Source organism: Pavona decussata, unplaced genomic scaffold, assembly GCF_977016875.1.
Source record: "Pavona decussata unplaced genomic scaffold, jaPavDecu1.1 SCAFFOLD_122, whole genome shotgun sequence".
NCBI lineage: Eukaryota > Metazoa > Cnidaria > Anthozoa > Scleractinia > Agariciidae > Pavona > Pavona decussata.
Window position 1 is genome coordinate 1,462,501 of NW_028145536.1, and position 22,725 is coordinate 1,485,225.

A 22,725-nucleotide genomic window follows, 5' to 3' on the forward strand; every position below is an offset into this window, starting at 1 on the left:
ATACAGTCACTTTCTAGCTTTATTGACCACTTCTTCGATGTGCGCATTCCAAGTTAGGTTGGCGCTTATAGTAAGTGCCAGTAACTTGGCGGTGCTCACAACTTTTAACTTCTTTTCCGTCAATAATAAGTGTATCAAATTAAACTGGATTCTGGTAAAACGAGATCTTCCCAGTGTTTTATTGGATTTTCAATCTTTTACTGAAAACCTGTTTCTGGGTATGCTTTTGCTCATCCAATGATATTATTTTATCATATTTGGTTAAAAACAGTATGGATCGCGTCTCCAACGAAACATGAAAAGAAGAGGTGGGAGAAGTGAAGGCGCCGGGTGGAAGAAATCGCATGCGTTGACTAAAATAATGAGAGAAATCAATCAAAAACATTGGAGAACAAATCACCATGATATATTTAGAAAATCGCATTTTCTCAACCTGGTGAAAGGTACGTGCGGAGGGAATCTTCGTAAACGATTCGAACTTCGCGTCATGGCTGCTTGGTTTGGAGCTCAGACGAAGACAAGCTTCGGTACACAGTCGATTATCTCCTCGACACTTTGTTTTCTACGGGTCGAGCAAGCGTTCTTGCAATGACATGAGTTTGGTTCCTTAATTTACATAGTGGAGAAGTGAGGAGAAGTTGTACAAACGAAATTATAAAAGCAAAATATATGATTGAAAGCAGAAATAAAGCTTACCGGTCGTTTCGATACAAAGTCGTTTTGCTACACTGCAGTTCAGTCGATTCGCTACCGTGACGTTTTAAAATCAGTTGACATATTCACTAATATTTGAACTCAATTTGCTTCTCATGCAAACACTGTGCTGACTGTGAAACGTAGAAACAGCTAAGATAATTTTTCACACAACCGTATACCGAAATAAACGATTAAATAATTCTACGACTTCAGAGGTGTTCGCCGGTTGACGTTTGGCTTTCCCTGGACAAGTCCATCAGTAAATTCTCCATGGTATCAAGAAAATGAGTGTTCTTATATGACATTAGGTTTATAATCACTACTTCGAATGGCAAATACTTCGACTCGACAAGGTTTGTTTAGATTTTTCAAAGGATGCGCTTCTCAGCGCGAGACTTGTGATGAGGTGTGTTATGCAAATCAGCGAAAAAATGGTATCTAATGCGCTTGTGCACCAGGTGACTGTGTCCCTTTAAGGCTCTCGGATTGCAATTGTCAAAAAACGTAATTGCAGACAGTTGCAGTAACTGAAGTACTCTTCCGTGACACGATTTTCACAATTCACGTGATCAAGACTGATTGCGGTTCACGTTGACGGCAATAGGACTGAAAAGTGACAGCATTTGTCATAAGCATTTCTTCTGCCCTCGGAAGGAAATGGCCAATAAAACAGACAACCGGGTTCTCACAGCTGCTGAAAGCCACATCAAACAAGCTTCGAAATTGTTACAGCAAGAAGCAAGAAGGCTTCGGGAAGAGGCAACAAGGCTACATCAGGAACGAGCAGAGTTCGACGCCATGTCGAAGAGAGTTGCTGATGTACATTTTTCTGCCACTGTTAAACTTAATGTCGGTGGCCATCACTTCACCACGACGGTGCAAACGCTGGCAAAAGATCCAAACTCGATGTTAGCAGGCATGTTTTCTGGGAAGTTTGACACACAGCCTTCTGAAGACGGATCGTTCTTTATCGACCGAGATGGAACTCAATTCCGTTTCATACTCAACTACCTACGCGATGGCAAATTAAATTTACCAGAAGGAGCAACATTTCACGGGGAACTTGAAGCAGAAGCCACGTTTTACCAGATTCAAGGGATACTGGAAGAGTTAAAGCGTATAAAACAAGCAATGTCGTTTAAAGAGTCAGAGATTTTGACGAATAAAGAACATCGACAAACATTGTGTGGCTGGTTACCTGCGGAATTGAAAGGTGAATGGCGTCTTCTATTTCAAGGTTCTCGAGATGGCTTCGCAGCAGAAGCATTTCACTTGAAGTGCGATAACAAAGGCCCCACAGTCACAGTGGTAAAGAGCGGAGAATATATTTTTGGAGGCTTCACCGAGGCTTCGTGGAAAAGTAAGATTATGTATTGCTGTATTTAAAATAATGTATTTAGCGAGCAAGGACTTTGCACGCCTCAAGGATTTTGCATTTTTTAGGTTCTCTTTAAATAATGTCGGATCTCTTTGTAACACGTTACTGTTTGTAATTTGGTAAAGCAGGTTATTTTCTTGTTAATTTCCCAACTGCCGTGTCCAAGACTACCGCAAGACTGTACATAGCAGGACCTGGTTTCATCGTTGATTTAGTCCAAAACAACTCTTCTAGAACAAAATATGCAGTTACGAAACGCTGGCCAACAGTTGCAAGAATAGATCCACATCAAAATGTAAATTTTATTGTGTTTATCCTTTATCCTTTATCCTTTATGTGATTAAGTTGTTCATGGCACTAGCAGCATTTCGGTAAAACCAAGTCGTTTCACTTCCGTGTAGCACGACTGAGGTTATGATATTCTTTCAAACTAAAAAGGGCTTATATGGTCACTTCGTATGTGGCAGCATTATCTTGTTAACAAATAATTTTCTATGGTCTATACTCTTTGAATAATGCATTTCTAGCGTTCTGATTGGTTCACTAAATCCCGGTTATCAGCTTATATACCGTAGTTTGATCTTATATGGAAAACGATTGTCCCAGCTGTCGCTAACATAAATTTTGTCTTTCGGTGCAAAGCGAAAGTTTCTTCGGAAAAATGGAAAAAAAAAAAAAGAAATATTAGACAATGCCATCTCAATATAACAACGATAAAAGCCGCAAAGTTTGGTATGACGCTATTTAATGGTAGGTATCTCTGAAATTTCCTTTAAAATCAGAAAAATTGCACGATTTTACGATTAAGATCACATAACAAGAACAACAACAACAATAACAACGGTTACCTTCAAAAATTCAGGATGGCTCGTAAATCCTGGCGGTAAGAGGTTAAAATCAAGAGACTATAGTCTCTTGGTTAAAATCGATCGAAGAAATTTCTGAAGAAGAACTAGGTAATGCCTGCCTTTATGTTTCTACGCATTTACGAGGACTCCAGTTACAAAAGTTCATCTATTAAATGTGCAAAGCTCTTACGCTTCTCGATAAGCTTGAAGTTTAAAAACTTGCACTGAATGCTTGTCTCAGTGAGGTTGTACCTCGTATTCTTGGACCTGCGTTAAGTGTTTCAAAACGTCAGCGAGGAATTCAGTTCATGCAGCATAAAAAAAGCCGTCCTAGTAGAAAACCTTTATTTAACTAGGTAATCCCGTCAGAATACAAAAAGTATATCTGTTATCAATAGAAGCCCTACATTAAAACTAATAAAAAAAATACAAGATAAATAATAGGACAACTAAGTAGCTATAAATTAATTAATACAGTATAACATAAAAAAAACTGATTATTATTTACTAATATAATTGTTATACACAACTGAGCCATTATGATAAAAACATTTCTTGGCGGTCTCAGTTCTTACTGCAGGTAAGTATGTAGAATTGCTTCTTCTTGTTTCTCTTGAATAACTTCCTTATGCAACTTAAAGTAATTCTTTGAGAACTCTGGTACATTGTTATTTCAACACTTCTTCACTAAACCAAAAATATTTAAATTATTCCTTCGCTCGGCACCACACAGCAAAACATTTGCTCAATTGATGAGCTGGAACTTCAAAAGCACTTGAATGCTTGTCACAGAAAGGTTGTAACTCGTACACTTGAACGTTTCTTGAATTGAGATGTCCGGTTGACGCTGTGTCCGATCTACTTCGCTTTCAATTTTTCATTCAACTCCGTTCTCAAAGAGCTGCGCCTGTCATGTGATCATTACATTGTCGCTTTGGTCGGAAGTTGCCTCAACATCCCGTGAAAGTAATTTTTGCGTAAAGTAAAATTCAAAATTCAAATTCGCTCCACTGTTATAGTGCGTTTGAATTGTGTGGCTCAGTAATTTTCTCAGTTCATTTAGAGCAGTGCATCGACTGTGTTTTAAATTTACCATTAAATTGAATGAGAGCCAATGTTTGGTTCATGCTAAACAAGGTGTTTATGTCATACTGAGACATGACAATTTAAGAAAAAAAAGCATCAGTGTGTTTTGTTTTTCTTAAAAGATCTTTGAGGCAACGTTTTGTGTAGGAGTAAAAAAAACCTCCAACTAGAAACCCTGTCATACGGGAGACCCCTGTGAAGGTGTGCGGAGTTTGTCCCCGCAGACAAAAAGGCCTAGGTACCGCCCTGTTTGGACTTTTTATGGCATTACTTTATGGTCTATAAGACTACAGACCATAGAAAAAGGCGGTCGATTTGTTTTTTACAATAACATGGAAAAAGTACGAGCAGAATTGGCTTTAGTTTTCGTTAAGAAAACGCGCACATTACATATGACGTCACTTTTATTGTCTGTACTCTTATAGACTATAACTTTGAGCCAATCAGCGCGCGAGAATTTGGACAAGTCCTTACTGGCCCCTAAAAATTGTATTAATGCTCTATAACTTTATCAGTTATGTGTGAGTCATTCTAGCTTGCTGCAATTCCGCAATTTGCTAGTTGGGGACACTTCTCCAACCTATTTGTATGGAGATCTAAATCCTAAAATCATATTAAAATAGTATTAGATGCTATACTAATTACATAATATAATTATAATAATTATAATATAATATATAGAGCCGCAAATCATTGATCCTAATCTTTTATCCAAATCCTTATCCTATTCGCCTCCCGTTTAAAACACACAGTTCTTTGTCGTCAATCAACCAACCTTCCCAGGAGGAAGCAAATGGCAAAGGTTAACAAAAAGAAAGCATTAATTTTTAGGGAAGGGAAGACTAAAGGCCATGGAAAAGAAGTACTGAAACCAAAGAAAACATTCTCGCTTACCTCAAATTTCTATATGTTAGGACATATCCAGACAAATAATTGGAGTGATCGTTGTCAGACGTTCGTTTGCAAGAGGAGTATTATGGCCAAAGCGTTCTAAGGTCTTCTTTTAAATACATTGTTTTAATGTGTGCTTTTTTTTAATTCTATATCAGGCCCCGTTATGATGACTGGTTGCGAAGACGACCAAGCGTTCCTGTTCAGCATTGTCAACCCGCACGGCCTTGAACCAAGAAAATTACCACTGAAAACCCATAAAGAGGTTGCTGTGTGGCGTAAGAGCGAATATGGACCGACCTTTGGTGAAGGGTACGATCTTCATATATCAGGAAATGCAAACAGGAATGAAAAAAGTTACAGTGTTTTCTCCTCTTACTCGTGTCCCGAAGGAAAACAAAAAACGTTTTTCACGGGAGCTAGAAATTTTACTGTTTCAAATTACGAAGTGTTTGGACTCAGCGACTGATAACAAACAGCGGAAAGTAGACAATTTACAGTGAACTGTGGTGTTTAGAATGTTTCTAAGCGAATCCGTCTGAAACAGGTCATTAATGTTAAAAAATGGAACAAAAATTAAAATGGCGTATAAAACGTTTGTATTATTTTTCTCGTACGAGTATTACACGAAATACTGGCTTCTGATTTTTTCGGAAAACAGGTATTTGCGGTTGTAGTGTTCAGTCTCTTTACATGTCTCTACATGTTAATTTGTAGAGACTATAAAGCATAAAAATCAAATCTTCGCATTAATTTATCCACTTTGCCTTGAGAATGGTGTCACGATGATGCCGAAACGTCGGCTATTAACTTTAATTTTCGCTTGCTTATATTATTATTATTATTATTATTATTATTATGCCACCACTGTCCCTTGGATACGTTCTAAAGTATCCTTTGCCATCCTTAGGTCGGCTTTGCTCTGTCTTAGAGGGTCAAGAACAGTTAGAAGAGCAAATAGAAGCAATGTTCGGGAAGCGGACTTTGAATTAGAAAGATGCCTCGCCAAAATCTAGGTCCTATGATTTTATACATACTTTTCCTTGTTTCTTTTTTTTATGATATAGTTTGATGAGGTTTTTTCTTAGGTAACTTGATGATATTTTTTTTCTCTTTTCGTAAAAAAAAATTGTGTTTAAAAATAGTCTTTTTTATCGAAAGAATTGCAAATAAGTTTTAATAGCTTTTTTTAACCTGTAAATAGCATTTTACTTGGAATATTTTAATAAAAATTATTATTATTATTATTATTATTATTATTATTTCAGAATAAAAAGTAGCGATATTAAAACATGACGTTTCAGCGACGACATGTCACCATTATCAAATGTAAATTATAATAAGATTGGTAACGTTATATAAAGAAAAGGAAGGTGTGAAATTACATTAGAATAAAACGAGATGGAGTAAAACGAAAGAATGTGCAAAATTAAATCTCGTTTTATTCTAATGTAATTTCACACCTTCCTTTCTTTATATAACGTTACCAATCTTATTATAATTTACATTTGATAATGGTGACATGTCGTCGCCGAAACGTCATGTTTTAATATCGCTACTTTTTATTCTGAAATGTTTTTCCAAATCCTTAGTTATTATTATAATTATTATTATTATTTTTATTATTATTATTATTATTAGAGGCACAAATTAAATCCCGTCAACTCATATTAAATACCTATTTGCTTAATGCCCATCGTTACACCACAGTGAAGTTCGTCTCTTAGTTCCGTCGTTCAAGAATAAGCATGCCATGGGCTGTCTTAGACCCACCTGTATTATACTGAAATGTACAAACATGATACACAAAAAATCTTCCCTTCCCTCTCCGGATGGATTATCATGGCGTCTCTGGTATCACAAGGCGCTGAAAATATTCGTCTCCAACAAGAAACAACTTGAATAGATGAGCGCCCGGGTAACTGATTCTATGTTGTTCTATGTTTTCTTGTCGTTCATTTCTAACACCTTTAGGTAAGGTACTGTAAGGTTTATTAAAATTACATCGCAGCCTGAGGCTGAATTACGTAATGATTACATACCAAAATTTACAATAAAAATTTTACAATAATGATTAAAAAATCATACAAATGCTAACTATGTCTAAAAGGAACCTAGTAAATAATAATCAATTTAATAATACCTTAATCGTGTTTCTAAAAAAATGATTCTAAGATTGATTCGTTTGGCAGGCCATTGCGAGGATAAACGAGTTCTTTGCCCTGTTGGTGCGGACATGTGGTATATCGTAAGGGCGATAGTTTCTTATGTTGGATTCTTGTATAAGTAAGGGAGGTAAGTTGTATAAGGGAAGTAAGCTGTTCAGCCTATGGTCTTTATCGGATGTAATGCTATAAAAAAGCTTATCATATAATGAATCAATATGATCCACTATGGTTGATTCGCCAAGAATTCCACTTTCATTGTTGTAGCTCTTGTCGGAGATAATGATTGAGATCACCCTTTTCTCGATGCGGGTGAGTTCGTTACTGATATACTGTGGCAAGGCGTTCCAGGTTGTAAAATACCTGAACGGCGTAGTCATGACCTCACGCACGTATTGTACAAAAGAATTAAATCAGTTGGCGGTAATTTCGCGCGTTTGAGCTGTACTAGGAAATCCAGTCACTTTCTTGCTTTCTTGACCACTTCTTCGATGTGCGCATTCCAAGTTAGGCTGGCGCTTATAGTAAGTCCCAGTAACTTGGCGGTACTCACAACTACGACTTCTTTTCCGTCAATAGTTTGTGTATTAAATTCAACTGGATTTCGGGCAAACGAGATTCGGAGCTCCTTACATTTGTCAGGGTTGAGTTGGACTCAGTATTTGCACGAGACCACTTGATAACTTGGTTAACTATACTCTGCGCGTTACTGGTATTCCCTTTTGGAGTAACTTCGTATGCTGTTGTGTCGTCAACAAATTTCCATACATGTGGTGTGTTTACATCTAAATCATTTATCATTGATACAAAAAGCCATGGACTTAACTTGGTACCTTGCCGTACCGCGGTGGGGACTGGGCCCCACTCGGAAAAACAACCTTTTGCTAATTTGATTTTTTGAGATAGATTAGACAGAAAATCGATGGTCATGTTAATTATTCTGCTTGGTACGGTTAAATTACGTAACTTGTTTCCTAAAATGGAATGAATCTTTATTTTAGTCCCATTCCTTGGCAAATTCATACTCATAGATTCAATGCTGGAAACTGAATAAAAAACAGACAGAGGAAAAAAATGAAGAAAGAAACAAACACACACACAAAAACGAAAGAATCTGGAAGACTGTGGTGTATGCATGGGCTGCTCGCCCTCCCTTCAGGGTAAAAGCATGTGCACGCAATTATTTCTCGTTTTCCCACTGGGTGATTACTAACAGTCCTCCCCATGTGCTACTGTCCCTATTAGCTGCTCAGTGGTGAGATGGGTTGTATTACTCTTGAGGGCTCTTACGTTGAAGCTCTTAAAGGCTCTCGGATTGCAATTGTAAAAAAACATAATTGCAGACAAAAGATCTGAATATAATAATAGTGATTGGCGCATACCTCTATTTACCCTTCCCCTTCCCTCTCCCCGCCTCCTTTGTCTGTATTGTAAGTACCCGTGACAAGATTGTCACAAGTCACGTGATCCAGACCGATTGCGGTTCACGTTTACGCCATGCGATTGAAAAGTGAAGCAACATTTCTTTTGCCCTTGGAAGGAAACGGCGAATAAAACAGACAACCAGGTTCTCACAGACGCTAAAAGCCACATCAAATAAGCTTCCCAATTCTTTTAGGAAGAAGAAGCAAGCCTTCGGCAAGAAGCAATAAGGTTACATCAGGAACAGGAAGAATCAACTCCAATGATGTAGAGGAGAGTTGCTAATGTACATTTTTCTTCCACTGTTAAACTTAATGTCTGTGGCCATCACTTCACCACAACAGTGGAAACGCTGACAAAAGATCCAAACCCGATGTTAGAAACCATGTTTTCTGGGAAGTTTGACACACAGCCTTCTGAAGACGGCTCGTTCTTTATCGACCGAGATGGAACTCACTTCCGCTTTATACTCAATTACTTACGCGATGGCAAATTAATTTTACCAGAAGGAGCAACATTTCACAAGGAACTTGAAGCAGAAGCCACGTTTTACCAGATTCAAGGGATACTGGATGAGTTGAAGCGCCGTATAAAACCACCAATGCCGTTTAAAGAGTCAGAGATTTTGACAAATAGAGAGTATCAACAAATATTGAAAGGCTGGTTACCTGCGGATTTGAAAGGTGAATGGCGTCTTCTATTTCTAGCTTCTCGAGATGGCTTCGAAGCAGAAGCATTTCACTCGAAGTGCGATAACAAAGGCCCCACAGTCACAATTGTAAAGAGCGGAGAATATATTTTTGGAGGCTTCACCGAGGTTTCATGGAGAAGTAAGATTATTGTTGTATTTAGCGCCGAGAAAATTTTAATAAGGCGTGTTAAAATTTAAGCATTTTGTATTTTGTAGGTTATCTGTACAATATCGTTAAAAATAATATCTTTGTGACATTAATTACCGTGACGTTCAAGATGATTGTTTCTAATTTAGTAATAAAGCAGGTTATTTTTCCGTCGATAATTTCCTAACTATCGTGTCAAGGGTACGGCATGACTGTACATATCAGGACCTTGTTTCAGGGATCGAATGATTTAATGTTCATAATAATAATAATATTTAAACAGGAAAGCTCTCTCACCCGTGGATGATCTACAGAGAGGTCCTGATCCAAAATAACATTAAATTTTTAAAGGTCCGTACACAAATGACAAACATTAAAAAGTACAAAAGTAAACTACAGATCAAAGCAAAATATGCAATTAAAAAGAGATCACCAACAGTGGCAAGAATAAATCCACTTCAAAGTGTCAATTTTATTGCATTTATCGTTTATGAATTAAGTTCTGCACGGTACTAGCAGCACTTCGGTAAAACCAAGTCGTGTCTCTTCCGTGTAGCACGATTGAGGTTATGATGTTCTTTCAAACTGAAAGGGCCCAATTTTGTCGTTTCGTATGTGACAACATCATCTTCTTTAGAGATGTTGATGTTTTAAATTCTGAAATACGCTCACTCAGCTTTTTTGCCCTCGATCACCAACCTTCCCAGGCAAAAGCAAATTTCGGGGAATTAATAGAAAGAAATAATTAGTTCTTAGTTTTTAAATTTTTATATTTTATCAGGGCCGTAGCCAGAAAAAAATAACGACTGAGGCAATGTCTACGTTTAAACAAAACACTGGGATCAAAGCTTATTTGACAAAAATTCCGCTAGGAGCCCTCAAGGCCATATAGATCTAGAGATCTAGGTTTTTTGGCGGGGGGAAGGGGGAGAGGGGAGCTATTTAAATACTACTTTAGGGGGCTCTGTGTTCTTGTATGCGACTTTTTAATGTATTTGTTGGCGGTGTGCTACAAATGCAGACTCAACAGGCTTGCAGACTTGCAGACCTTCAGACCTGCAGACTTGCAGACTTGTAGACTCAACATACTGGCCTTTCCAAATTCATTTTAAAAATAATATTGTGTAACCTCCTCCATTCCTCATCATGCGCTGTCCGCTTAGTACGCTTTTAAGGCTACTTAGCTACTTTCAGAGGACAACCGTGAAGACTTGCGCGACCTGCATACTTCCGGATTTTCGCGACTTTGGAATTTAATGAGAATTATGTGCTAGTGTTGTTGGTTCCATGGAGTGTTGCTGATTCACTAGCTCGCGGCATTTAGTACGATCGAGGTGATATAATCCCTTGTGGAGGCATTTGTTGTTTACGAAATTTTAAGGGCTAAAATCTCGCACAGTGTTTTAAATAGGCCTTATCACGGTTTTCGACGTCATTTTGACGAATAGGCAAACAGCCTTGAAATAACAGTGTTTGTATGGAAATCCGATGTCAAATAATTTTCATAACGCTTCTGAAAAATTCATGAATCGGAAACTTTTGGCACTAGGAAAAGAACTTTAAGAAAACAATTGGAGGGATGTAGCTGTGCCAGAAAGCATCCAGTGGTGTTTTGAACTTTCCATACATTTGCCCGTATAGCGAACCAGCCGTGAACTGCTACTAAAACTAGTTCGCGGCCGGAAAATACAGGGAAATGTATGGAAAATTCAAAACACGACTGGACGCGCGCTTTCTAATGGCGTCGAAAACCGTGATAAGGCCTATTCAAACTAACTTTGGCATGGCGACCACTTGAGCAACACGTCTACATATTTTTTTGCTATTCTAACTTTGAACTCGAATATCTCCATAACCAATCAAAATATCGGAAAAGCCTTATTAATGTCTTTTGAATAACGCTGTGCAGCTAATTCGTTCTTGCCAAGCGTTTGATACCCGATAAATTCAATCCAACAGGCCTCGTTTGTCGGAGCGTTTACCCGATCCTGATATTTTAGAATGTAAAATAATTACTAAAACTGTATTTTTTTTCCGAACTTAGCCCTTATTATGCTGTTTGTTATATAGTTTGACAACGTTTTCTCAAAACTGGCGCACGTACGAATTTAATTCCTGAACGACAACCGTGAAAGTAGCCAAGTATCAAAGCGTACCAAGCGGATAGCGCATGATATGGAATGGCAGAGGTTACACAATACTATTTTTAAAATGAATTGGGAAAGGCCAGTATGTTGAGTCTGCAAGTCTGCAAGTCTGCAGGTCTGCAGGTCTGCAAGTCTGCAAGTCTGCAAGTCTACAAGTGTGCAAGTCTGCAGGTCTGCAGGTCTGCAAGTCTGCAAGTCAGCAGTCTGCATCTGGTTTGTTTCTATATGAAGGCCTTAGATAACAACGACATAAACCAGGTTCGGCTGACCAGCTGTTTCGTGAAAAGTAGGTTTTCGCAGGCTCATAAAACCTGGTCTCGAACGTTCACGTTTCTAAAAGGCAACGAATTTAACTGTTAAATGCCAGCGTGATTCACCTGTTCCCACTAGCATCCCATCGCTGTAGAACCTCGAGCGGGTCCACAGGGATTTCGCTGTGGACTTGGGCTAATGCAAGGCCATTCAACCTGTGCTTCGAGTGCTAAAATACTGAATGTGATTGGGCTGAAAGCCTTGCCTTAGCAGTTACGCCCGACATTAAATTTTATGTACTCGCTCCAGGTCTTCAACTTGCAGAGAGCGCTAAAGCTGCGCTCGCACGAACAGCTTTCTGTACTTAGTCGCGCTGTCGCCTGTCCGCTTTCGGCCTCTACAACTTCTTTCCCACCATCTCCGGTGGCTTCTTCACTGACATCACTATCTTTACTAGATGGACTGAAAGTCAAAGTTGCTTAGCTAAATAATGTCAAAACAAGCCTAAATTTTGTTTTGATTATTGAGAAGAACTGAAAGCATGTTATGAGAGCATCTACTTACCGCTTTCTTTGAAAAGAGCTGTTGATTAGATAGAACGTTCCTGCTAGCAGAGACCTCTGACGGCAGAGACCTCTGCTAGCTGTATTTTGATAGATTTTCCCCACTCAGATCAGAGAAGACAGAAAACTCGAGAAATGGCGTCAAAGCACATGAAAAAGAGGCAGTTTTCTTTGGAAGTCGCTGCCTGGTTAGCATGAATTTTTCTCATCTGTAATTCAGGCCACTGCCTGATTCGCGTTATCATTAAACATAATACCATGTTGCGTTAACATTTTTTTTATATTTATTTAACTGTTTGTCAATTTATTTGCTGCTAGTGCCTTTCTTTCTCCTTTAAAAAAAATCTTACTTTCCCCGAAGAAAAAACAATGACTGAGGCAAGTGCCTCGGTTTGCCTCGTACTGGCCACGGCCCTGTTTATCCAAACAAATAACTGGAATAATCATTGTCAGTAGATTGTTTGCAAAAAGAGGTATAATTACCGAGGCGTTCTAAATATCTTCTTTTTTTAAATTTAATTTCATTATCTATTACAAGGTGAGCAGCCAGATGACTTGGAATGCTATCAAGCGTTCCTGTTCAGCATTATCAACCCGCACGGCCTGAAACCAACTATATTACCACTTACGACTGACTATGGCTATCCAGCTATGCAGTGTGACAGTGAATACGGACCGACCTTTGGCAATGACGAACTTCATATATCAGGGAATGCAAACAGGAATGACAATAGTCGCAGTTATCTCCGCTCTTATTCCGCAGCTTATTCACTCCCCCCAGGAAAGAAAGACACTTCTTTCACAGGGGATCGAGATTTTACTGTTTCCAATTACGAAGTGTTTGGGCTCGGCGACTGACAACAAACAGCGGAAAGTAGGAAATTTAAAGTAAACTGGTGTTTAAAACGTTTTTAAGAGACTAATTCTGAATCGGGTCTCCAAGCGTAGAAAAAGTGTGTAATATTTTTCCCGTAACATGTTTTACACGTAATACTTGCTTCGATTTTTCCAGAAAAACGAATTTGCGGTTGTATGTGGTGGTCAATCAAACCTCCCATTCAACAAATCCTGTTTTATTTTGAAATACATTGTATGGCCGTTTCGTTAAGGTTTTGTTCACTGTCGAGCGTAGCTAGTGCCAGATTTTTCTGAAGTGTAAATTTGTATCTTATTCTTTTGCTAAGTTCTGAATTTAAGTATTTTTATTCAGTGATAATGTTCCCCACAGTTTGCAGTCATTATGTTCAATTTTATTGCCTAGCTACAACAAGCTTACATGATATATCTGTTATACTAAGGAAGGCTTATGAAATGAAGGACAGATGTAAGAGCGATACTGAGGGAGGGTCCCAGGGTCGTGTCTTACCAATTGCTTAGTCCAAATACCATGGGAATGCAAAAACTTGCTATACTCAAGATGGCTTCATTTAACTAAAAGTGTAGGAATTATTTGAGTCTTATTTTTGTTATACAGGTTGCAGTTATTTTTATTTACTCGACCCCCTAAGATTACAAATAGAAAGTAAGGAGGGAAAACGAAATGAAGCCTAGTAGTTGTAGTAAAATCGTGTTATCGTAAAGAAACTGCTTAGTGCCGTAAAATGACTGTATTAAAGTAGTGAACATTAGCAGCAGGAGCGGATTGGAACAGTTTTCTAAGATCTATCAGGGAAATCAGTTCACCACAAAGGTTTAAATCTGGCATATTTGAACATCTTAGTGAATTAGATCTCTCCAGCTACAGCTGCTCATGTAATTAGTACCTTTGTTACCAATTCTTTTTATCGTAGTATCACTGTTATAAATAGTTAGTATTTAAAACTTGAACTGTTTTATATGATAATATTTACATCATGATCAGTTTACATAGAATATGCATTTTTAATAGCTACACATGGGTGTATACCAGCGTTTACTTTGCATTCGGTGATCAATCTTGTAGGAAATAAATGAAAAGATTCATTCATTCAACATATGATGGCCAGTTTAAAAGCGATTCCAAATCGCACTTAAATTTTTTTGTTAACAACGTGGTCACAATTAAACAAATAATAAAATGGAACAGAAAAAAAAAATCCCTTGGCCTGTGTTTTCCAAAAGCATTTTTGAATACACGCAAAACTGACCAGTAATTTGCCTGTTACTGGCGCGAAATCATGATCCTTCAAAACTCCCTACAATGGTTAGCCACGTGTTTGCATTTTGTTGGTCTTAGGTTCGACTGCTCAGTCGGATTTCTTTTTGCGTAGTATGCCTGTGTCATTCACTGAATAATACATTATTCTCATTCTATTCTGTTGTTGCTCAAAAGATGGCTTCACCACAACAGTGCAAACTCTAACTCGGAAACGTTACTCGCCATGTTACCAGCCTATGGCATGCTTATTCTTGAACGACGGAACTAAGCGACGAACTTCACTGTGGAATAGCGATGGGCATTTCCGTTCCATGGAGTGACAAAATATTTTCAATCCAGGTTTGAAAAAAATACCATCATTTAAAAAATACGTCTACTCCAGTCGAGTGCTTGAAATGTTCGATTTGTTTTCTTTTGTATAGCGATTGTTGCCATATCAAAATCTATATCACGTTAAGCTTATTGGAAGTGCAAATGATTTAACCGCTGTAATAGAACAGCAAATATATCCGACGCTGAAGCCATCCGAAGAAGCTGGAGTTGGCGCTGATCAAGTAATGTTTGGAAAAATCCTTCATTTGTCTGCTTCTCCCGTTTTAAATATCTGACTTGGAACATCTGTCATCGATTTCAATATACAGTTGCAATCCAACAGCAATCCAATAAACTAGGCTTTTTTTCAAAGCCCAAATTATAATCATTCCAGTCACAGTTAACTATGTGGGGGATTTAAATTGTTTTCGCCTCTTTCCCTGTGGGGAGAGTCAGCTTTTTGTCGTGTTTTGCTACTAGCAAGGAGTGGAAAGAGTTCAGTTTGCAGCGCCCTTACATAACCAGCTGTATAGGGTCCGTATACGAATTTGAAAAACAATGCTATTGTACTTTCGGTCCAGTGATTGGCCAGTAGTTGAAATCTCCTAGCAACGGTTAAATCGTTTCCCACTCAGTCGGCTTATGAGATAACATCATGCACTTAGCCACCGCGTCTTGGCTCCGAAGAAAACGCTTGGTTACCTAGACATTGGGAATACTTTCGTCAGACTGAAAGGACTGTCTAGGATCTAAGTGTGACATTTTTGCTTAATTACTTTGTTTGTTCCGCTACGCATCCGTGTTTTTTCTTTCTTGTAGATATTTTGCGTTTTGTTTCACTTGTTCATTAGTGTCTTTTGTACGTTTCTTTTCATTTACGTCGCTTTCTGTTCACAATTTCTCGCTATATATATATACATGTCAGGTTCCGGGACAATACAGGCTTTTTTCCAGTCGCGCTTAGCGCAGTCAAGCTTTGCAGTTCGTCCGTTCTGACTTCTTCGCCAGCGGCAGTTTTCTTTCGTCCAAGTTATTCCGCGGTCTTGCAACTGAAGTAATCGTTTACGTCGTTTCTTGTTAGATGTATTATTCCTTTGCATATCTTTTATTTTATCAACCTTTGGTAACTTTTAATTTCGTTTATATTACAGTTTCAACCTACACTTTACATCGTCTCGTAGCGAAAGTCCTTCGGACAGCACAGCTTTGCAGCGTCAGACTGTTTGTTGACGAGTGTGAGAGGTAGCTGAAACGACGAGAAAAGACAACATTACTTCACTGTGAGTTTAACAGGCCTTATCACCTTTTTTTTTTTCGACGCCATTTTGACGAGTAGGCAAACCTGCAAACACGTCTTGAAATTACAGAGTTTGTAAGGAAATCTGATGTCAAAAAACTTTCAGAAAACATTGCTTCTGAAAAATTCATGAATTGGAAACTTTAGGTACTATGCAAAGGATATTACAGAAATGACTGAGGAATGTAGCTGTGCTAGAAAGCATCTAGTTGCGTTTTGACTTTTCCATACATTTGTCTGTATAGCGAACCAGCCGTGAATTGCTACTAAAAATAGTTCGCGGAAAAAAAACTACAGGGAAATGTATGGAAAGTTCATAACACGACTGGACGCTTGACGGTTGAGAAAAGATAACATCGGCCTACTTCGGAGCAGCCACGATCCGAGATCCGATTATAACTTGTACGACGCTGACGACATTAGAACTTGGAGAACAATCTGTCCTAGGTGTAACACAGCGAGGTCTCTCCTATGCCCGCCAACGTGCTGCTTCTAGCAATTTGGTCTCCCGCCTTGTCTCCTCTAGTTTTATGCTTACATATTAGTAGTTTTAGTTATTAAGCATTTTTTTATATAAATAATTAACGAGGGATCCGCTGTAATTGGCTACGCTGTAGTGGTCTCCCTGCCTAATTATTATATCTTTGGTATTTTTTTTTTGTTTCTATTGTTTGTTTCCATTCTGTTTGTATTTTAGTTAGGCGAAGCTAAATAAATAAAAAAAATAAATAAATAAATACCGGAAATTGACCTGCATTCAGTCTCTTTTAGTAGTAATGGCGGACGACCTCGGTGAAATAAAGACTTCGAACGTTTCTTAGGATTTGTTATGGTAGAATACAGAGTTCTTTCTACTTTCGTTTCTCGGCGTCTGAACACTGATCTCAAGGATTTGCGGAAGAAACGTGGAACCATGAAAACAGTCAAGATTTGCTCAGGCAACATCGGCCTACGGGAGGTTAACATCGACCTAAAGGAGGTTAACATCGGCCTACGGGAGGTTAACATCGACCTAAGGAAGGTACGTTTTATAGCACCACGTTTGTATCGTATGTGTTATACTGGCACAATCGTACACATGGAAAGCTTATTTGCAAGCATTAAAACTTACAATCGTGCAGGGGCTTTTCTAATCGTTGACCTGAGTGTCATTTCATGATCATTTATTACCAACTCATAACATCCACCTACAGGAGGTAAACATCTACCTAAGGGAGGTTATGATTTTTATAGCACCATGCAAGTAGGTATTATAATAACGAACGATTGCCGTTTTGTTTATCAAGCCAGATACATTCTTATAATACAAGAAATTCCAACCTTTTCTATATACCTTGTTGTCGAACTAATCTTCGAAAATTCTCGATTTAGTTTCAAGGTCCTACGTTTTTCAACTCCCTTAGTCGTGAAATTCAAAACAGTGAAAGTATCAGTTTGTTTGGCGAAAGACTTACAAAAATTCCTTCTTTCTTAGTTAAATTGACTCCTTGCTGAGCTTCACACCTTTTCTTTTTTTTTTTCTTTCTTTCTTTTTTTTTTCTTCATTCAAAAAAAAAATTAATTGGAATTTTCATTCAGTACCATTAACTTTTATGGTTTATCCTATAGATCCAGGAAGCCGATAGTCAATAAGCTTCAGGCTTCTATATAGGCTTCCTAGCCTTTAACACATTTCATCTTGTAAATAGTTAAGTAGGAATATTGTATATCATCTTTAATGTATTTATGTTATATTTTTTGGTTAATGGCAAATAAAAAATGAAGCAGTCAAAGAGTCAAACCTCTTGTAAGTCAGATCACAAATTAAATTACAATAAATTCTGACATATTAAGGTTTATATTTTTAAAAATGAGCTATCATTTCAACAGTCATAAACAATCACTTCTAGCAAAATTTAATTTGGAAATTACAGGTTGATGGGGTCAACCAAGAAAAAATGACAACAACAACAAGAGAACAATTGCCTTTAATCATCATAACAGCTATATTTATGCTATTTTAATGCACCTGCAATTTTTCTATTTAAACCCATAACACCTCTCACAGCAAATCTTTATGGCTGTAAAAGTGTTTCATTAAATGAATATAAATGGCCCAGCATAGGTCTTTGTTGGCTACAAACTACTTAATTTTTTTATTGATAATAATATATTTTATTAAAAACTGGATCATTGTATAATGCAATTCGAGGGATTTGATTGGCTAAGCGGCCATGGTATATGAGCAATTATACTATGCCAGAGAAATAGCGACCATTAAAACAGTCTTCTTGTTGTTCTTGCTAAGCGAAACCAGCAAGATCTAACAATATTTCTTGATTGTTTTTAATAAAACAATTATTCCACTCGCACTTGTTGGATATGAGATGATTATAGCCAACTCGGCGCTTCGCGCCTCGTTGGCTATCAATCATCTCATATCCAACGGGCGCTCGTGGAATAATTGTTAAATATTCCATGTTATGAGTGTAAATAAAAAAATGAGAAAACTCTCATTATTCTCATTCTAGTGAGATTAAAAGGCTTTTCAAATAATAATAATAATAATAATAATAATAATAATAATAATAATAATAATAATAATAATAATAATAATAATAATAATAATAACAATACTAACAATAATAATAATAATAATAATAAAAATAATGAAAATAATAATAATAAATTTTTATAAATTAATTTATTCTAAAACGGCATGTACACGAAGTGCAAAAGCCCCTTAAGATTCTTAACCTTTCTTCACGTCCATCCTTCCTTATTATAATACCATAACCTCCCTTAGGTAGATGTTTACCTTCTGTAGGTGGATGTTATGAGTTAGTAAAAATGAAAATTATGAAATTCAAGTCAATGATAGAAAAGCTCCTTATGATCCCAAGTTTCCCTGCTAGAGTGTAAGCTTATATGCGTATGAATTGACTATTATAAAACATAAACTATACAATGTTACCTGAGCAAATCTTGACTGTTTTCATGGTTCCACGTTTCTTCCACAAATCGAGCGCAAAATCCTTGAGATCAGTGTTCAGACGCCGAGAAACGAAAGTAGAAAGAACTCTGTATTCTACCATAACGAATCCTAAGAAACGTTCGAAGTCTCTATTTCACCGAGGTCGTCCGCCATTACTACTAAAAGAGACTGAATGCAGGTCAATTTCCGGTATAATCGGATCTCGGATCGCGGCTGCTCCGAAGAATAACCCGATGACGTCACCTCCCTTAAGCCGATGTTATCTTTTCTCAACTAATCCACTATTCGAAGGTACATCGTAGCGCCATATTTGCTTTGCTTTGGGTACATTTCCATGGGGAATACCGCAGGACAATGCGAACATCGCAGACACAACCTTCAGGTCATTGTTATATTATCTAAGGCCTTCCGAATAACACAGACAACCAAGTTCTCACAGACTCTAAAATCACATCAAACAAGCTTGCCAATTCTTTTAGCAAGAGGGAATGAGGCTTCGGCAAGAAGCAACAAGGCTACATCAGGAACAGGAAGAATTCAACTCCAATGATGTCGAAGGGAGCCGCTGATGTACATTTTTCTGCCACTGTTAAACTTAATGTCGGTGGCCATTACTTCACCACAACAGTGCAAACGCTGACAAAAGATCCAAACTCGATGTTAGCAGCCATGTTTTCTCGGAAGTTTGACACAAAGCCTTCTGAAGACGGTTCGTTCTTTATCGACCGAGATGGAACTCACTTCCGCTTTATACTCAACTACCTACGTGATGGGAAATTAATTTCGCCAGAAGGAGCAACATTTCACAAGGAACTTGAAGCAGAAGCCACGTTTTACCAGATTCAAGGGTTAGTGGAAGAGTTGAAGCGTATAAAACCACCAGCGCCGTTTGAAGAGTCAGAGATTTTGACAGATAGAGATGATCAACGAATATTGAAAGGCTGGTTGCCTGTGGATTTGAAAGGTGAATGGCGCCTTCTATTCAGAGCTTCTCGAGATGGCTTCGCAGCAGAAGCATTTCACTCGAAATGCGATAACAAAGGCCCCACAATTACAATTGTAAAGAGCGGAGAATATATTTTTGGAGGCTTCACCGAGGTTTCATGGACAAGTAAGATTATTGCTGCATTTAGCGAGCAAATTTTAATTAGGCGTGTTAAAACTTTGCCTCAGGCATTTTGTATTTTGAAGTTTATATGTACGATATCTTTAAATAATATCTGATCTCTTTCTAAAATTAATTACGGTGACGTTCGTCTAATTTTGTTAAGCAAGTTATTTTTCTCGATAATTTCCTAACTACCGTGTCAAGAGTATGGCACGACTGTAGCAGGACCTGGTTTCAGGCGTCGAATGAGTTGATTTAGTCCTCAAAGCTGTTCCAAAGCAAAATATGCAATGAAAAAAAAAAAAAAAACGCTTTAAGACCAACAGTTGCAAGAACAAGTCCACATCAAAGTGTTAATTTTATTGCATTTATCGTTCATGAATTAAGTTCTTTACCGTACCGGCAGCAAGTCGGTAAAATCAAGTCGTATCACTTCCGTGTAGCACGACAGAGGTTTTTTTAAAAAGGGCAACACCATCTTGTCGAGAAATGTTGATGTTTAAAATTCTGAAATGCCCATAATCATTAATGTTTGGGTAAAGATATTCTGAAAAAAATGAAAACATTCATGATTAATTTTATTATAAATTTATATATTTTATCCAAACAAATAATTGGAATGATCGTTGTCAGTAGTTAGTTTACAAAAAGAAGTATGATTACCAGAGCGTTCTAAATATGTTCTTTTTTTTAATTTCGTTTTATTATCCTATTAACAGGTGGGCAGCTATATTACTTGGAATGCTACCAAGCGTTCCTGTTTAGCATTATCAACTGGTACGGCCATAAACCAATTAAATTACCACTTGACACTGCCAGGAACAGTGATGCTTTGGCCTGTTGCAGCGAATACGGACCGACCTTTGGCAGAGGGCACGACCTTCATATATCAGGGAATGCAAACAGGAATAAAAATAGTTACAGTCTTTTCCACTCTTATTCATGTTTCCCAGGAGAGGACAACTACTTTTTCACAGGAGATCATCATTTTAATGTTTCAAATTACGAAGTGTTTGGACTCAGCGACTGACAACAAATAGCGGAAAGTGGACAAATTACAGTAAACTGTGGTGTTTAGAACGTTTCTAAGAGAGTTAGTCTGAAAAAGGTCATCAAGTATAGAGAAAGTTTATCGGTTATTTTCCTCATAACAAGTTTTACACGAAATATTTGCTTAGATTTTTTCAGATAAAATGAACTTGCTGTTGTATGTGGTGTTCAGTCGAACCTCCCTTCCAACAATTCCTGGTTCATCATATGGCCGGTCGCTATTAAAGGGTTTCTTCACTGTCGAGCGTAACTAGTGACACAGTTTTCTGTAATGACATTATCTTTGAAGTTTAATTTTGTATCTTATTCTTTCGCTAAGTTCTGAATTTAAGCACTTTAATTGATAATGTTCCCCAAATTGCCTAGCTACAACAAGCTAGCATGATATATCTCCAGTACTAAGGTAGGCTTATGAAAGAAAGGACAGATGTAAGAGCGATACTCAGGGAGGGTCCAAGGGTCGTTTCTTACCAATTGCTTAGTCCAAAGACCATGGAAACGAGTTTGCAAAAACTTGCTATGTTCAAGATGACTTCATTTTACTAAAACGGTAGGAATTACTCGGGTCTTAGTTTTGTTATACAGGCTACAGTTATTTTTATTTCCTCGGTCCCCCTGGGATTACAAATAGTAAGTAAAGAGTGAAAACGAAATGAAGCCTAGTAGTTGTAGTAAAATCATGTCATCGTAAAGAAACTGCTCAGTGCCGTAAAATGACTGTATTAAAGTAGTGAACATTAGCAGCAGCAGCGGATTAGAACAGTTTCCTAATATCTATCAGGGAAAACAGTTCACTACCAAGGTTTACATCTGCCAGTTTTGAACATCTTAGTGAATTAGATCTCTCCAGCCACCGATGCTCATGTAATTAGTACTTTTGTTACCAATTCATTTTATCTCACATTTTAATATGTTCGTACTATTAGTTCTACTGTTATAAATAGTTGGTCTTTTAAGCTTAAACTGTTATATAGGATGATATTTACATCATTTTACATTAAATATGCATTTTTAATAGCTACACAGGGGTGTATACGACCGTTTACTTAATTGTATTCGGTGATCAATCTTGTAGGAAAGGAAAAGATTCTTTCATTCAACATAATTTTGATGACCAGTTAAAAAATTGATTCGAAATCGCACTTACAATTTTCGTTAAGAACGTGGTTACAATTAAACAAATAATTAAATGGAACAGAAAACAAATCCCTTGGCCTGTGTTTCCCAAAAGCATTTTTGAATAAACGCAGAACCAGTAATTTGCCAGCAGACGGCGCGAGATCACGATCCTTCAAAACTCCCTACAATGGTCAGCCACGTGTTTGTCATTCGTTGGTCTTGGGTTCGACTGCTCAGTGATAGGAGCACTCGGATTTCCTTAGTTAATTTTTTAAATTAATTTATTTATTTTGCCACACCACAAGAGATAGATGTAACAATGGCGAGGAGACCTAAAGGAAACTATGAAGCTTATATTAATTAGGTCTCCTCAGTTATTATTTTACAAGATGAAGTCAAAAAAGAAGATAAGAGCACGACGACGGATACAATTACAATTTC

General features: G+C 37.6%; 2 protein-coding genes across 2 annotated transcripts; both read left to right on the plus strand.

The window, feature by feature from the left end:
• Positions 1-8,574: 8,574 nt before the first annotated feature.
• On the plus strand, positions 8,575-21,685 carry LOC146469577 (uncharacterized). Its single transcript, XM_085123222.1, has 3 exons — positions 8,575-9,316; positions 12,826-13,396; positions 21,393-21,685. The coding sequence occupies exons 1-2, from the start codon at positions 8,860-8,862 to the stop codon at positions 13,143-13,145; spliced, it is 777 nt and encodes a 258-aa protein (XP_084979348.1). The 5' UTR covers positions 8,575-8,859; the 3' UTR covers positions 13,146-13,396; positions 21,393-21,685.
• On the plus strand, positions 19,458-21,685 carry LOC146469578 (BTB/POZ domain-containing protein KCTD21-like). The gene is made up of 2 exons (XM_085123221.1): positions 19,458-20,118; positions 20,835-21,685. The coding sequence occupies exons 1-2, from the start codon at positions 19,554-19,556 to the stop codon at positions 21,143-21,145; spliced, it is 876 nt and encodes a 291-aa protein (XP_084979347.1). The 5' UTR covers positions 19,458-19,553; the 3' UTR covers positions 21,146-21,685.
• Positions 21,686-22,725: the final 1,040 nt, after the last annotated feature.

What these genes read in the sequence shown, in the direction of transcription:
- LOC146469578 (XM_085123221.1), top strand. Translation starts at nt 19,554, where the DNA reads ATGATGTCGAAGGGAGCCGCTGATGTACATTTTTCTGCCACTGTTAAA. An exon ending in CACCGAGGTTTCATGGACAA is followed by an intron (nt 20,119 to 20,834) that starts GTAAGATTATTG and finishes TCCTATTAACAG; the next exon opens with GTGGGCAGCTATATTACTTG.
- LOC146469577 (XM_085123222.1), top strand. Translation starts at nt 8,860, where the DNA reads ATGTTAGAAACCATGTTTTCTGGGAAGTTTGACACACAGCCTTCTGAA. An exon ending in CACCGAGGTTTCATGGAGAA is followed by an intron (nt 9,317 to 12,825) that starts GTAAGATTATTG and finishes ATCTATTACAAG; the next exon opens with GTGAGCAGCCAGATGACTTG.